Source organism: Hyla sarda, chromosome 1, assembly GCF_029499605.1.
Source record: "Hyla sarda isolate aHylSar1 chromosome 1, aHylSar1.hap1, whole genome shotgun sequence".
NCBI classification, from domain to species: Eukaryota; Metazoa; Chordata; class Amphibia; order Anura; family Hylidae; genus Hyla; species Hyla sarda.
Window position 1 is genome coordinate 289,351,477 of NC_079189.1, and position 15,087 is coordinate 289,366,563.

At 42.3% G+C, this 15,087-nt stretch overlaps 1 protein-coding gene across 4 annotated transcripts in view; it reads left to right on the top strand.

The window, feature by feature from the left end:
- Positions 1–15,087, top strand: part of THOP1 (thimet oligopeptidase 1) — a 41,633-nt gene that overhangs the window by 22,174 nt on the left and 4,372 nt on the right. For all 4 annotated transcript variants that reach the window (XM_056575093.1, XM_056575103.1, XM_056575083.1 and 1 more), the window contains exons 6-10: positions 4,319–4,479; positions 4,558–4,693; positions 6,573–6,939; positions 7,040–7,241; positions 7,321–7,507. In XM_056575093.1, coding sequence (XP_056431068.1) covers positions 4,319–4,479; positions 4,558–4,693; positions 6,573–6,939; positions 7,040–7,241; positions 7,321–7,507 — 1,053 coding nt within the window. The remainder of the gene's footprint in view (positions 1–4,318; positions 4,480–4,557; positions 4,694–6,572; positions 6,940–7,039; positions 7,242–7,320; positions 7,508–15,087) is intronic.

Genomic DNA, 15,087 nt, shown 5'->3' on the forward strand with positions numbered 1-15,087 from the left:
CCAAAATGTCCAAACTATCAAAATATAATGTTAATGATCCCATACGGTGAACGGCGTAAACGTAAATTTTTTTTTTTAAGTCCAAAAATGCAGCTTTTTTTTTGTCACATTTATTCGAAAAAGAATTAATACAAAATTATATAAAAGTTTTATATATGCAAATGTGGTATCGATAAAAAGTACAGATGACGGCGCAAAAAAATTAGCCCTCATACCGCCCTATATACGAAAAAATTTAAAAGTTATAGGTGTTCAAAATAGGGTGATTTTTAGATTACTGATTTTGAACAAAAAGTTTTAGATTTTTTTTTTTTTTAAGCGGTACAAAAATATAATAGTATCTAGCCATGGGTATCATTTTAATCGTATTGACCCACAGAATAAAGAACACGTCATTTTTACCGTAAATTGTACAGTTCGAAAACGAAACCCTCCAAAATTTGCAAAATTGTGGTTTTCATTAAAATTTCTTCCTTAAAAAATATTTTTGGGAGTTCGCTGTACATTTTATGATAAAATGGGACGCTGGGACCCCCGTGATCATGCATCTTATCCCCTATCCTTTGGATAGAGGATAAGATGTCTTAGCGTCGGAGTACCCCATAAAATTTACACACCCCCCTGTACAGCATACTTGCCCATTAATGGAGGCCAGAAAAGTGTCACCAAGTGTATACCCTGCAGAACATCACAAAAACTGTGTGAAAAGAAAGTGCTTGAACTTATTACAGATACTCATGTATGAAAAGGTTGAGTTCTTAGTGATCGATGTTGGGGTTTAAATAGTAGCTTTTTTTTTTTTTTTTTCTTGCTTTTTTTAATCAATGGGGGATATTTATCAAAGGATTTAGACTGGTTTTCCTGTTTAAATTTGTCGTACAGAAAGTCGCAGTCTAAATATGTGCGACTTTTTTGCGACTTTTGCTCTAGAGGATTTTTAGAACATGATGCATTCTAGTCTATTTTACACGGAAAAATGCATCGGTGCTGAATTGATCAAAAGCGACTTTTCAGCTACAAGTCGCATCAGCTAAAAGTACGCTGAAATGTCAGACCATGCTGAATACAGTCTAAAGCATAAATACCAAAGTCTGTGCACAGAATTTATCAAGAGCAGAGCGACTTTTGATAAATTAGGCGCACAATAGACCGGCCTAACACTCTGTAGTTTGGTCTATATTGATGCGGGACATAGACAACTTTGATAAATCTCCCCCAATGTGCCCAAGATGTGTAATAAAAAAAAAAAGCCTCTACTTCAGGGGCGTACCTAGAGCATTTGGCACTCGGGGCGGACCCTTTGTTTTCCCCTCCCCCCCCCCCCACACACACACACACACGCACCCCCCCCCCCCCCTTAATTACACCCCCTCCCTCCCCTCACCCCAGGAGCGGACTGACAACATTTGGGGCCCCCGGACCAAAAAAAAATGCAAGGGCCCCTGCTAGGCTCTGCAGCTCGGCAATCTTCTGCCACGCTCCTATTCCACCCAAATCCCACACACACAATAAACTAAAATTTATATATGTAAGAAACACTTTAACGTAGGTAAATTTCTATGACCAATAATACTGGTATACAAGGAGTAAATATATACCACCACACAATAACTGGATAATACCGCCATACTGTATAAAACCACTATATACAGACCAGTATACTATAAAGAATCTGTATACAATATAAGTGATTATATACAGGACCATATGGCGGTAGATATCAGCTATACACAGGATCTGTACACCATATAAGTGATTACAGTTACATTTTGGGACTCACAATTACGTCTTTTCTGATCAGCGGCGTCCTCTTTCTTTTTCTTCTCCGTCTGGATAAGACCGCCATGTGGATCTCTTAACATCTGCAGGAAAAACATGTCAGACTCTGCATATTTTCAGTGCCCTCCCCTCCTCTACACAATCTTCCCATCTATAGGCCCACAAAATGTAATAATGCCCTCCTTGGTGTCCTGCACAGTAAAAGGGCAGGTAGGTAGGTAGTCAGGTAACCCCCTCTTTCCCATAGGTATATGCAGAGTTACACCCCCCTCTTTCCCATAGGTATATGCAGTTACACCCCCCCCTCTCTTTCCCATAGGTATATGCAGAGCTAAACCCCCCCCCCCTCTTCCCCATAGGTATATGCAGAGCTATACCCCCCCTCTTTCCCATAGGTATATGCAGAGCTACACCCCCCTCTTTCCCATAGGTATATCTAGGGCTGGGCGGTATACCGGTTCATACCGAATACCAAATTTTGGAGGTCCGCAGGTTTGAGACCACTGCTGTACGCTGTATACCTATGCCTATGCCCGGGCTGCAAAAGATACAGAAAATAAACTTAACTCACCCGCATCGGCCGCACGCTGGGGACGGGAACGCCGGACAGCCGTCAGCCTATCACCGGCCAGAGCGAGGCCCCGCCCTGGCCAGTGATAGGCTGAGCCCACTGTCATGTATGAAGCCGGCTTCTTACATGACAATGGGCTCAGCCTATCACTGGCAGGGGCGGGGCATCGCTCTGACCGGTGATAGGCTGACGCCTATCCGGCGTTCCCGTCCCCAGCATGCGGCCGACGCGGGTGAGTTAAGTTTATTTTCTGTATCTTTTGCAGCCCGGGCATAGGTATACAGCGGAGACCACTGGCGTACAGTGAGTTCCATCGCCGGCGGCCCCCAACAAAAAGGAGGCGGGCAGTGCTTGACATATGTGAGTAGTACCCCGCTGGGCTGATCATTAATTGGGGGGAGCAGAACAGTGCTGGCGAGTCACATGATTTTGGGGGGGGGGGGGGGGGGGGGGGGGAAGAGCCGAACACCGCGCGCGAGTCACATGATGAAGGGGGGGGGGGGGGCAGAACAGCGCTGGCGGGGTCACATGATTTTTTTTTTTTTGCGGGGGGGGGGGGGGGGGGATGCCGTTATATACCGTGGAACCACCGTAAGTTAGAAAAATACCGTGATACACATTTTTGGTCATACCGCCCAGCCCTAGGTATATGCAGGGCACCCCCCCTTCCCTATAGGTAGATGCAGAGCACCCCCCCCCTCCCCTATAGGTAAATGCAGAGCACCCCCCCTCCCTCTCCCCTATAGGTAAATGCAGAGCACCATCCCCCTCTCCCCCCCTTCGCTATAGGTATATGCAGAGCACCCCCCCTTCGCTATAGGTATATGCAGAGCACCCCCCTTCCCTATAGGTAAATGCAGAACACCGCCCCCCCTCTCCCCTATAGGTAAATGCAGAGCACTCCCCCCTTCCCTATGGGTAAATGCAGAGCTCCCCCCCCCCCCTTCCCTATAGGTAAATGCAGAGCACCCCCCTCCCTCTCCCCCCCCTTCCCTATTGGTAAATGCAGAGCACCCCCCCCCTTCCCTATAGGTAAATGCAGATACCCCCCCCTCCCCCATAGGTAAATGCAGAGCACCCCCTCCCTTATAGGTAAATGCAGAGCACCCCCCCTTTCCCCCCCTTCCCTATAGGTAAATGCAGAGCACCCCCTCCCTCTCCCCCCCCCCCATAGGTAAATGCAGAGCACCCCTCTTCCCTGTAGGTATATGCAGAGCAAAAAATAAATAAAAAAAAGGATTCTCACCTGATATCCCACGCAGCGATCTCCTCAGCTGCAGGGCCCGCGTCTTCTCCCCTCCACAGTGCAGGCGCCGGATGAGTGACGTCACCCGCGCCTGTACTGCGTGCTGCGTGGGGGCGTAGGTCACGTCTCCTCTGTGCAGCTGCAGATGTGGCTCACACAGAGGGGACGCCTTCTCCTGTATGTGCGTGTATCACGCATACAGGAGAATGTAGCGCTTACTGCTGGGGATCTGGGACGAGTGTCCCGGACCTCAGCGACGGCGATTCAGTCCACCCCTGGCACCCCCCCTTGAGAGTGGCACCCGGGGCGGGCCGCCCCCCCCTTGGTATGCCACTGCTCTACTTGCCTCCTTCGCTTTTGCAAAGTCTCTGTTATCGGTGTCCCATCACTGCCCCCACTTCACAGATCTAAAGACAGCATGTCACATTACCACATTACTAGCTGAGGGGGGGGACACCATTACGGCCAGTAATTGGCTGAGCAGCAATGTGACACATTGTCTGCAGCTCCAAAAAGTATAGTGTGGCTGAGACCGGGCTCCGTAACAGAGGCTGCATGGAAGGTAAGTATCGGCTTTATTTGTTTGCCTGTTTTAGTACACAAATCCTGGGCAGACCGTTAATACCAGATTTGAATTGACATTTTAAAGCCGTTTTTGCATTTTGAAGGGTTTTATCTTAAGCTAGCACTCAGTTTGTATTTTTCCAACATGGTTTACACAGGAGGTCTTCCTGATGATTTCTTGAATGCCCTGGAAAAAGCAGAGGATGGAAAATTAAAAGTTACTTTAAAATATCCCCATTATTTCCCTCTGATGAAAAAATGTTTTGTTCCCGAGACCAGGCAAAAGCTTGAATTCGCTTTCAACTCCCGCTGCAAAGAGGTAAGACAATTTTTGCTTCCTAATGGACAGTGTAGTGTCCAAAATGATACTTAATAATATTGTAATTCACTTTAATAGGAGAACAACAATCTCCTTCGAGAACTTGTAAAGCTTAGAGACGAGAAAAGCTGTTTACTTGGGTTTGATACTCACGCTGATTTCATCTTGGAAATGAACATGGCAAAGAACAGCAAGATGGTGGCTGGCTTTCTAGGTAAGAGTATTATTGATCCACTCAAAACATTTATATAATAAAGAGTTACAAAAAATAGCAAAAACACAGCGCTGTTGGACAAAGTGACCATGTATAGCTGCTCAGGGACTCACCTTGGAAATTCCTCTCTGACGAAGGAAAACTCCTTTTTACGAAAGCGTAGATGCTTTTTGACCCTTACAGCTAGGTGTAGTGAAGTCACACACAGATCCCGATTGTGATGGCTGGACACTTAGGAGCTTCTTGTAGGGTATTACTGGTATGCAGTGGGTGGTACCTACCAGAATAAGTTCAATGCACTACACCTGGTGCATTGGCAATAGTTTTGTGAGCACAGCTCATTGATGTGCATGTGAAGTGACGGCTACTCTGTCTGGTCTGATCGCACATAAAAGCTACAATAGCACAAAGGTAAATGTGGCTATGATAGGAAGATGTGAGGACACAAAATGCGGTTTTATGTAGCTGAAGACCAATTATTGTACCCACTGAGAATACTATTATGCACTCTAGGAGGAAGGCAGACTAGCAAGGAAAGTGTGTTGTCCTCGGCAATGATCTGCTGGGAGACCCTGTGTCTTGGCATTCATGAAGATGCTATTTCGACATGTAGTACTTACCTAAGCATTGTTATAGACCATGTGCACCACTTAATGCAATGTTATTTTCTAATGGAAGCCGGTTTATCAAGGAGATAACTGCTACTTACCGCACTGCCATGTTCCTCAAACGGGTCCTGAACAATTTTGCAAAGAGTTTAAGGTGTTGACTTGGTCTCCAAATTACTCATATCTACATTAGAGCATCTGTGAGATATGATGGGAACATTAGTCTTAGCAAGGTCCCACCTTACAGGATTTCAAAGATCTGCTGCTATTGTTTTAGTGACAGATACCACAGGACACCTTTTAGAGGTCTTGTGGAGCCATACTTCAGAGGATCAGAGCTGTTTTGACAGCACAAGGGGTGAGGAGGGCCTACGGGTTTTAATGGTATGGTTGGTATGATATGATTATGTGAACTTCCCTGCTCTAATATGCAGTTATACCTGTGGAGCCACTTAAATAATTATATGTAGGGAATTTCATAACTACCAATAATACAGTGCTATTATTATTAAATGAATTTGTACGTTCCTGTAATAGCCCTGCAGGACAGAATTCCTGAATCTGAACGATACCAGTGCTATGTAGAGCAGTCAGAGGACCTGTTTGCTTTCCTAACTTTAGTACTTGTACAATGTATGCTCAACTGTACCTGAATATATACATCCCACAGGATACAGTAGTATGAGGAAATACCATACCTGCACCTGTTTACTCAATGCTGTACCTGATTTGCTCTGCCTCCAGTATACAGTATCGGGTATATCTTGAGAGAGCACACAACCAAGCACACGTTGCATCCTTTGTCCTCTGCTACTTACTGTTCATACACAGATGTGTATATCAAGCACATAGCAATGCCACATTATAAATGGGGGAATTTTCACACAAAGGCCAGATTAAAGTAATAAAATACAGTAAAGAATCAATTAAAATACCTTATATTTTGTAAATACACAATAAAATAAAAATTAAAATAACTGTCGCTCAGTCTCCACAAGACCCAGTTCTGTAGAATCACATTGCACTGGGTCTCAAACTGGAGAAGGCTGCCATGAAGGGGTAGTGAAAAGCTGTGTCTCCGACTGCATGGGGAGCCCCGTTCAGGAATCTAGGTGTCGAATAAAAAATCTGAAATTCTAAAATATGGCTATGGCTAAAACCATAGATTCCTTTTTTATTTATATTGTATATAAATGGATATATCTGCAAAATATTAAAGTTTTGCACTGCATTATGGTTTGTGTTAACACACAGAATATGTTTGTTCTCAGATGAATTATTCCAAAAACTGAAGCCTTTGGGAGTGAAGGAAAGGGAAGTCATGTTAGAACTCAAAAAGAAGGAATGTGAAAAGAGAGGATTTGAGTTTGATGGGCAGATCAATGCTTGGGACATGCAATACTACATGAACCAGGTGGAAGAGACCACGTACAGTGTGGATCAGAACCTTCTTAAGGAATATTTCCCTATGGAAGTTGTGACATCTGGTCTGCTAGATATTTATCAAGAGCTACTTGGCCTTACTTTTGAGCTAGAAAAAGGTGCTTCTGTATGGCATGAGGATGTGTCCTTGTATTCTGTGCGGAATGCCAAGACAGGGAAGCTTATGGGACAGTTCTACCTTGACTTATATCCTCGGTAAGACACTATTTACTTATGATTACTGTGTACTAACCTCTGTTTTGGTACTCATTTTAGAGAAGGTCTTATATTCTTGCACAAATGTTATCTACCGTAGGGAAGGGAAATATTCCCATGCGGCTTGCTTTGGATTACAACCTGGTTGTCTTCTACCAGATGGTAGCAGACAGATGTCTGTTGCTGCTATGGTTGCCAACTTCACCAAACCAACACAGGATGCTCCATCACTTCTGCAGCATGATGAAGTAGAGACCTACTTCCATGAATTTGGACATGTAATGCATCAGATCTGTGCTGAGGTAGGTGCCGCCAGGATCATTTTGTTCAAGATGTAAACATTTTTCAAACTGCAGTTTTAAAGCCATCCATGTGCCGCAGGCAGATTTCGCAATGTTCAGTGGAACACATGTAGAAAGAGATTTTGTTGAAGCTCCCTCACAGATGTTGGAGAATTGGGTGTGGGAGAAAATATCTCTACAGCGAATGTCAAAACATTACAAGACTGGAAGCCCCATACCAGATGACACATTGGAGAAGCTTGTGAAATCACATCTGGCAAACACAGGTATCCATATTATAATACCCAATGCTTTATTTGTATAGAATTAGTGCTGATGTTACTGAAATAAAGCATGCAGTGTGACAAGCCAGCATCCTTACTATAAAAGGGACAGAACTCTGGTTGTTGCTTGCAAAATTAAGGGTTGCACCACACCTTTGGTCACTGGTGGAATTTTGCTAGGGTATTCCAGCATTTAAAAAAAAAATTATTCACTAGAGCTATTGGGGGAAAAAGAGCTATACTTGCCTACCCACACTGGCCCCCTGCACCTCCTGTTTTGTCTTCTTCCAGTCCTCAGCTGTTCCTCCTGCCTTCTGCTTTGCTCAGAGCAGGCTGCTGTAGTGTAACATTTTGGTTAGTGATTGAAATGGACGCTAGGGTGGACAGGACCTGCAGGGGACCCAAGGGTAGGTAGGTATTTTATTTATTTATTTATTTTTCTTTAATTCTACCGCCCCAGCAATCCTATGATTTTATTTTTTACACAGCCCAAATATCACTTTAAAGGGGTTGTCCACCATAAGGTAATTTTAGTACGTACCTGGCAGACAGTAATGGACATGCTTAGGAAGGATCTGCGCTTGTCTTGGGGCTAAATGGCTATCCTATGAGATTACCATAACACTGTGTGGCTAGCTTTTTGTGAACTTGTATTTCCTGTTTTACTTTATTTTTTACTACAAATCCCACAATTCCATTTTCCTCCCTCCCACACATCAGCCACCCCACCCATTGAAACATAAATGAGCTGCATCCATTCAAAAGACCTGTGGTTTTCAATCAGGGTGCCTACAGCTGTTGCATTAGTTGCAGATTGATCCCTCCATCCATTGAAGCAGACAGGCTCCCTGTCATCAGCTGACTAGTAAGTCAGGTCTCAGCCGCATTGCAACCTGGGAAAAAAATCTGAGACAACAGTCATTTTGTATGCTGGGAAAAATAAATATTAGGGTGAAAATCACATAAGAATTGTGAGGAAAACATCACACACAGGTACAGACACTATATTATGAACTACACTAACTTTACAGCCCCTGTGACATAGTCAAATAAAAAAAAATCCTGGAATACTCCTTTTAAGGGAGTTCTCTGGAGTCTTTTCTTACAACGTTTTTGTGTTTTTAAGAAATGGATGTTCCCCGCTTGTCAATGAGTTGTATAACTACACCGTATGCGTCTCTTTACTGTTTAGAGACAGTTTCTTACGTTTCCAGGAGTAATACTGGATTGGAACAGGGCAGAAAAAAATGTGCACCATAATTCTTATTTCACAAAAAATATTAATATTAATATTAAAAGTATTTACTATATTTTTGTCCAGGTTATCTATTTCGTGACATATATATTGCTTCTATTACTAGGTTGTACTCTCCCATTGCTAGGTTGTACTACACCAATACAGGAATGTAGGAAACAACCTTAGTTAGGAAGCATTTACTATTGTCACGAATACTCAGAAAGCACATACACATCGGCTGCCAGTGTGATTCTTAAAGGGGTACTCCGGTGGGTGGAAAACTTTTTTTTTTTTTTTCTTTTTTTTAAATCAACTGGCGCCAGAAATGTAAACAGATTTGTAAATTACTGCTATTACAAAAACGTAATCCTTCCATTTCTTATTAGCTGCTGAATACTGCAGAGGAAATTCTTTCCTTTTGGAACACCAGTGCTCTCTGCTGACATCTCTGTCCATTTTAGGAACTGTCCAGAGCAGCATATGTTTGCTATGGGGATTTCCTTTTTACTCTGGACAGTTCTTAAAATGGACAGAGATGTCAGCAGAGAGCACTGTGCTCGTGATGTTAGCAGAGAGCTCTGTGTTCCAAAAAGAAAAGAATTTCCTCTGTAGTATTCAGCAGCTAATAAGTACTGGAAGGATTAAGATTTTTTAATAGAAGTAATTTACAAATCTGTTTAAATTTCTGGCTCCAGTTCATTTAAAAAAAAAAAAATAAAAAGTTTTCCACCAGAGTACCCCTTTAAGCTTTTCTAGTTCTTGTGGAGATTAGAAAACCGTTCTATAATCTGGAGTACAACAATATGTGCTTGGTGGAGATATAACAATGAGCAATAAGTTTGCAGATTACTCTAACAATTATTTACTTGTCTGGAGGATGAGGATGTAGATCGCGCGGATGTCGGCCATTAATCCCTCAGATGCCTTGATCAGTACAGATCACGGCATCTGATGCAATGTGCATGTTAAAATAGATGATCGGATCGCCCGCAGCGCTGCCGCGGCAATCCAATCATATGTAATGGCGGACAGAGGTCCCCTTACCTGCCTCCGTCCATCTCCCGGCGTCTTCTGCTCTGGTCTGAGATTGAGCAGACCAGAGCAGAAGATAGCTGATAACACCGCCCTATGGATAGCACTGAACAGTATTAGCAATCTAATGATTGCTATAGATAGTCCCCTATGGGGACATAAAAAGTGTAGAAAAAAAAAGTTGAAAAATGTAAAAATAAAAAGTAAAAAATCCTCTCCCCCCAATAAAAATGAAAATTGTTCGTCTTTCCCATTTAACCCCCAAAAAGCGTATTATTTTTTATCAACATATTTGGTATTGCCACGTGCGTAAATGTCCGAACTATCAAAATATAATATTAATGATCCAGTACGGGGAACGGCTCAAACGTAAAAAAATAAAAAAAATGCAGTTTTTTTTGGTCACATTTTATTCCCAAAATTTTTATAAAAAATTATCTAAAAGTTTTATATATGCAAATGTGGTATCGATAAAAAGAACAGATGACGGCGCAAAAAATGAGCCCTCATACCGCCCTATATACGTAAAAATGAAAGTTATAGGTGGTGAAAATAGGGCGATTTTTAGATGACTTAGTTTTAGATTTTTTTTTAAAGCGTTACAAAAATATAAAAGTATCTAGCCATGGGTATAATTTTAATTGTGTTGCCCCACAAAATAAAGTATACGCCCTGGCTTCCTGGTACTTAAGGACCCAGGATGTATCCATACGCCCGTGGGAATTTCGGTCCCCACGGGGTGATTGCTGATATCTATCAGCAGGCACCCCGCGCAAACGCCCAGGGGGTTAATCAGTGAATTCACACCTGCGATTTGCGACGATTCCGGGTCATACGGGTCTGGTGACCCGGAATATAAGGGGGATCGCGGTTGTCTAAGACACCTACGATCCCCCTGAAGGGATAGGAGTGAGGTGGCAGGGGTGCCACCCCTCCTATCCCTGCTATTGCTCACCAGAAGCAGCGACCAATAGCAGATCGGGGGCGGGGGGGGGGGGGGGGGTTAACGTTCGGTTTCCCCGTTCTGCCCACCCACAATAGGCCGGGCAGTACAGGGAAACCGAAGAGAACCGACAGCAGAAGATCCACTTACCCATCCGGAGGCAGCGGGCAACGGAGATCGGCGGGCGGCGATGACGTGCAGCTGGCTCCCTGGATCCTACGGAAGCCGGTGAGTTGCTTAGCAACATCTGGAGAGCTACAGTCTGAGACCACTATATAGTGGTCTGGAAACTGTAGCCCTCCAGATGTTGCAAAACTACAACTCCCAGCATGCACAGACAGCTGTTTGCTGTGTGGGTATGCTGGGATTTGTAGTTTTGCAACATCTGGAGGGTTACCGTTTGGAGATCACTGTGCAGTGATCTCTAAACTGTTGCCCTCTAGATCTTTCAAAACTACAACTCCTAGCATGCCCACACAGCAGTTTGATGTCTGGGCATGCTGGGATTTGTAGTTTTGCAACATCTGGAGGGCCACAGTTTGGATATCACTGTGCAGTTGTCTCTAAATTGTAGACCTCAAATGTTGCAAAACTGCAAATCCCAGCATGCCCAAACAGCAAACAGCTGTCTCGGCATGCTGGGAGTTGTAGTTGCATACCTCCAGCTGTTGCATAACTACATCTCCCAGCATGCCCTTCGGCGCTCAGTACATGATGGGAGTTGTAGTTTTACAACAGCTGAAGACACACTGGTTGGAAAATACTGAGTTAGGTAAAAGAACCTAACTGAAGGTTTTCCAACCAGTGTGCCTCCAGCTGTTGTAAAAGTACAACTCCCAGCATGCACGGTCTGTCAGTACATGCTGGGAGTTGTAGTTTTGAAACAGCTGGAGGTTTGCCCTGCCCCGTACAGGTTACATTCACACGGGCAGGTTTACAGTAAGTTTTCTGCTTCAAGTTTGGGCTGTGGGAAATTTACTACACTACACTACACTACACTAACACATAATAAAGGGTAAAACACTACATATTCACCCCCTTACACTGTTTCCCCCCCCAATAAAAATGAAAAACGTATTCTACGGCAGTGTTTCCAAAACGGAGCCTCCAGCTGTTGCAAAACAACAACTCCCAGCATTTCTGGACAGCCACTGACTGTCCAGGCATGCTGGGTGTTTAGCAACAGCTAGAATCACTGGCGTAGAATACCCCTATGCAATCCCTAATTTAGTCCTCAAATGAGCATGGCGCTCTCACTTTGGAGCCCTGTCGTATTTCAAGGAAATAGTTTAGGGCCTTTTTTCTCCTTTTACCCCTTATGAAAAGGAAAAGTTGGGGGCTACACCAGCCTGTTAGTGTAAAAATGTATTTATTTATTTTTTACACTAACATGCTGGTGTTGCCCCATACTTTTTATTTTCACAAGGGAAAATAGAAGAAATGGGGTTACAAATTTTGGGGGGCTTTTTTCCTGAGTAAGAAAATACCCCATATGTGGATGTAAAGTGCTCTGTGGGAGAACTACAATGCTCAGAAGAGAAGCAGCGGCACTGGGATTTTGAAGAGAAAATTTGTCCGGAATTGAAGGCCACGTGTGTTTACAAAGCCCCCATTGTGCCAGAACATGTGACCCCATTTTGGAAACTACACCCCTCACGTATTGTAATAAGGGGTGCAGTGAGCATTTACGCCCCACAGATGTCTGACAGATTTTTGGAACAGTGGTCCGAGAAAATGAAAAATTTCATTTTTCATTTTCAAAGCCCACTGTTCCAAAGATCTGTCAAACTCCAGTGGGGTGTAAATACTCACTGCACCCCTTATTAAATTCTGTGAGAGGTGTAGTTTCCAAAATGGGGTCACATGTTCTGGCACAAAGGGGGCTTTGTAAACACACATGGCACCTGACTCCAAATATTCTCTTTCCAAAAGCTCAATGGCGCTTCTCTTCTTCTGAGCACACATGGGGTATTTCCATACTGAGAAGAAATGTGGTTACAAATTTTGGGGGTCATTTTCTCCTATTAACCCTTGTAAAAATGTAAAATTTTGGGAAAAAACAGCATTTTACTGAAAAATATTTTTTTCATTTACACATCCAACTTTAACAAAAAGTTGTCAAACACCTGTGAGGTGTTAAGGTTCACTGTACCCCTTGTTACGTTCCTTAAGGGGTGTAGTTTTTAAAATAGTGTGCCATGTGGGTATTTTTTGCTGTTCTGGCACCATAGGGGCTTCCTAAATGTGACATGCCCCCCAAAAACCATTTCAGCTAAATTTGCTTTCCAAAAGACAAATGTGACTCCTCTACTGAGCATTGTACATCCTAACATGGGGTATTTCCATACTCAGAAGAGATGGGGTTTCAAATGTTGGGGGGGGGGCATTTTCTCCCATTACCCTTTTTAAAAATGGTAAATTTGGGGAAAAAACTGCACTTTAATGAAAAAAAAATTTTTTTTTCATTGACACCATCGATTTTAACGAAAAGTCGTCAAACACCTGTGGCGTGTTAAGGCTCACTGGACCCCTTGTTACGTGCCTTGAGGGGTGTAGTTTCCAAAATGGTATGCCATGTGGGGTTTTCTGCTGTTCTGGCACATAGGGGCTTCCTAAATGTGACATGCCCCCCAAAAACCATTTCAGCAAAATTCACTCTCCAAAATCCCATTGTTGCTCCTTCCCTTCTGAGCCCTCTACTGCGCCCTCAGAACACTTGACATACACATATGAGGTATTTCCTTACTCAAGAGAAATTGGGTTACAAATTTTGGGGGGCTTTTTCTCCTATTACCACTTGTAAATATTCAAAAACTGTGTCTACATGAACATGCAAGTGTAAAAAATTAAGATTTTGAATTTTCTCCTTCACTTTGCTGCCATTCCTGTGAAACACCTAAAGGGTTAACACACTTACTGAATGTCATTTTGGATACTTTGAGGGGTGCAGTTTTAATAATGGGGTCATTTGTGGGGTATTTCTAATATGAAGGCCCTTGAAATCCACTTCAAACCTGAACTGGTCCTTGAAAAATTCCAATTTTGAAAATGTTGTGAAAAATTGGAAAATTGCTGCTGAACTTTGAAGCCTCTGATGTCTTCCAAAAGTAAAAACATGTCAACTTTATGATGCAAACATAAAGTAGACATATTGTATATGTGAATCAATATATAATTTATTTGGAATATCCATTTTCCTTATAAGCAGAGAGCTTCAAAGTAAAAAAAAAAAAATCAAAATTTTAAATTTTTTCATCAAATTTGGGAATTTTCCACCAAGAAATGATGCAAGTATCGACAAAATTTTACCACTAACATAAAGTAGAATAAGTCACAAAAAAACAATCTCGGAATCAGAATGAAAAGTAAAAGCATCCCAGAGTTATTAATGTTTAAAGTGACAGTGGTCAGATGTTCAAAAAATGGCCGGGTCCTTAAGGTGTATATTGGCTGGGTCCTTAAGGGGTTAACCACTTGATGAAGCAGCAATTCTTTTTTTTTTTTTTTTTTTTTTTTTTTTTGTGTTTTCATTTCCAATTGTAATGACATTTAGTAATTATTATTATTTTTTTAAATATACAGCCCCCCCCCCCAAAAAAAAACAAAAATCTGAACTTTGCAACTTTTGAAGGGTTTTGTTTCTACATAGTGTGCTTTATGGTAAAAATTAATTATCTTTCTTTGGTGGGTCAATATGATTTCAACAATAGCTAAAAATTCAAACCTTTTCAAAGAAAATGATTATGCAAAAAATTATCCATTTTGTGACCCCCTCTCCCCCCCTATGATCTTATGTTTTTTGCACATAGAGCTGTATGGGGGCTTATTTTTTGCGCCATGATCTGTAGTTTTCTATTTTTGTTTTTAATGGGACTATTTGATAACTTTTTATTTCAGTTTGGACATTTATTTTTATTTAGTTTGGACATTTCTGCATGCAGCGGTACGAAAATGTTTATTTTTGTTTACTTTTATTAGGACTAATACATGCAAACTTTCGATCGCAAACACTGTTTGTTTTATGCTATAGCATAGCATTGATAAGTGTTATTGGCAATCTGCTTATACAGCCTGCCGAGACAGTCTGTATAGTCAGAGTGCTGATGAAACAGCACGGAGGAGGGTAAATGACATCTGGCCATCATCTTAAAGGGGTATTCCAGGAAAAAACTTTTTTATTATATATCAACTGGCTCCAGAAAGTTAAACAGTTTTGTAAATTACTTCTATTAAAAAATCTTAATCCTTTCAGTACTTATGAGCTTCTGAAGTTAAGTTTGTTGTTTTCTGTCTAAGTGCTCTCTGATGACACGTGTCTCGGGAAACTCCCAGTTTAGAAGAGGTTTGCTATGGGGATTTGCTTCTAAACTG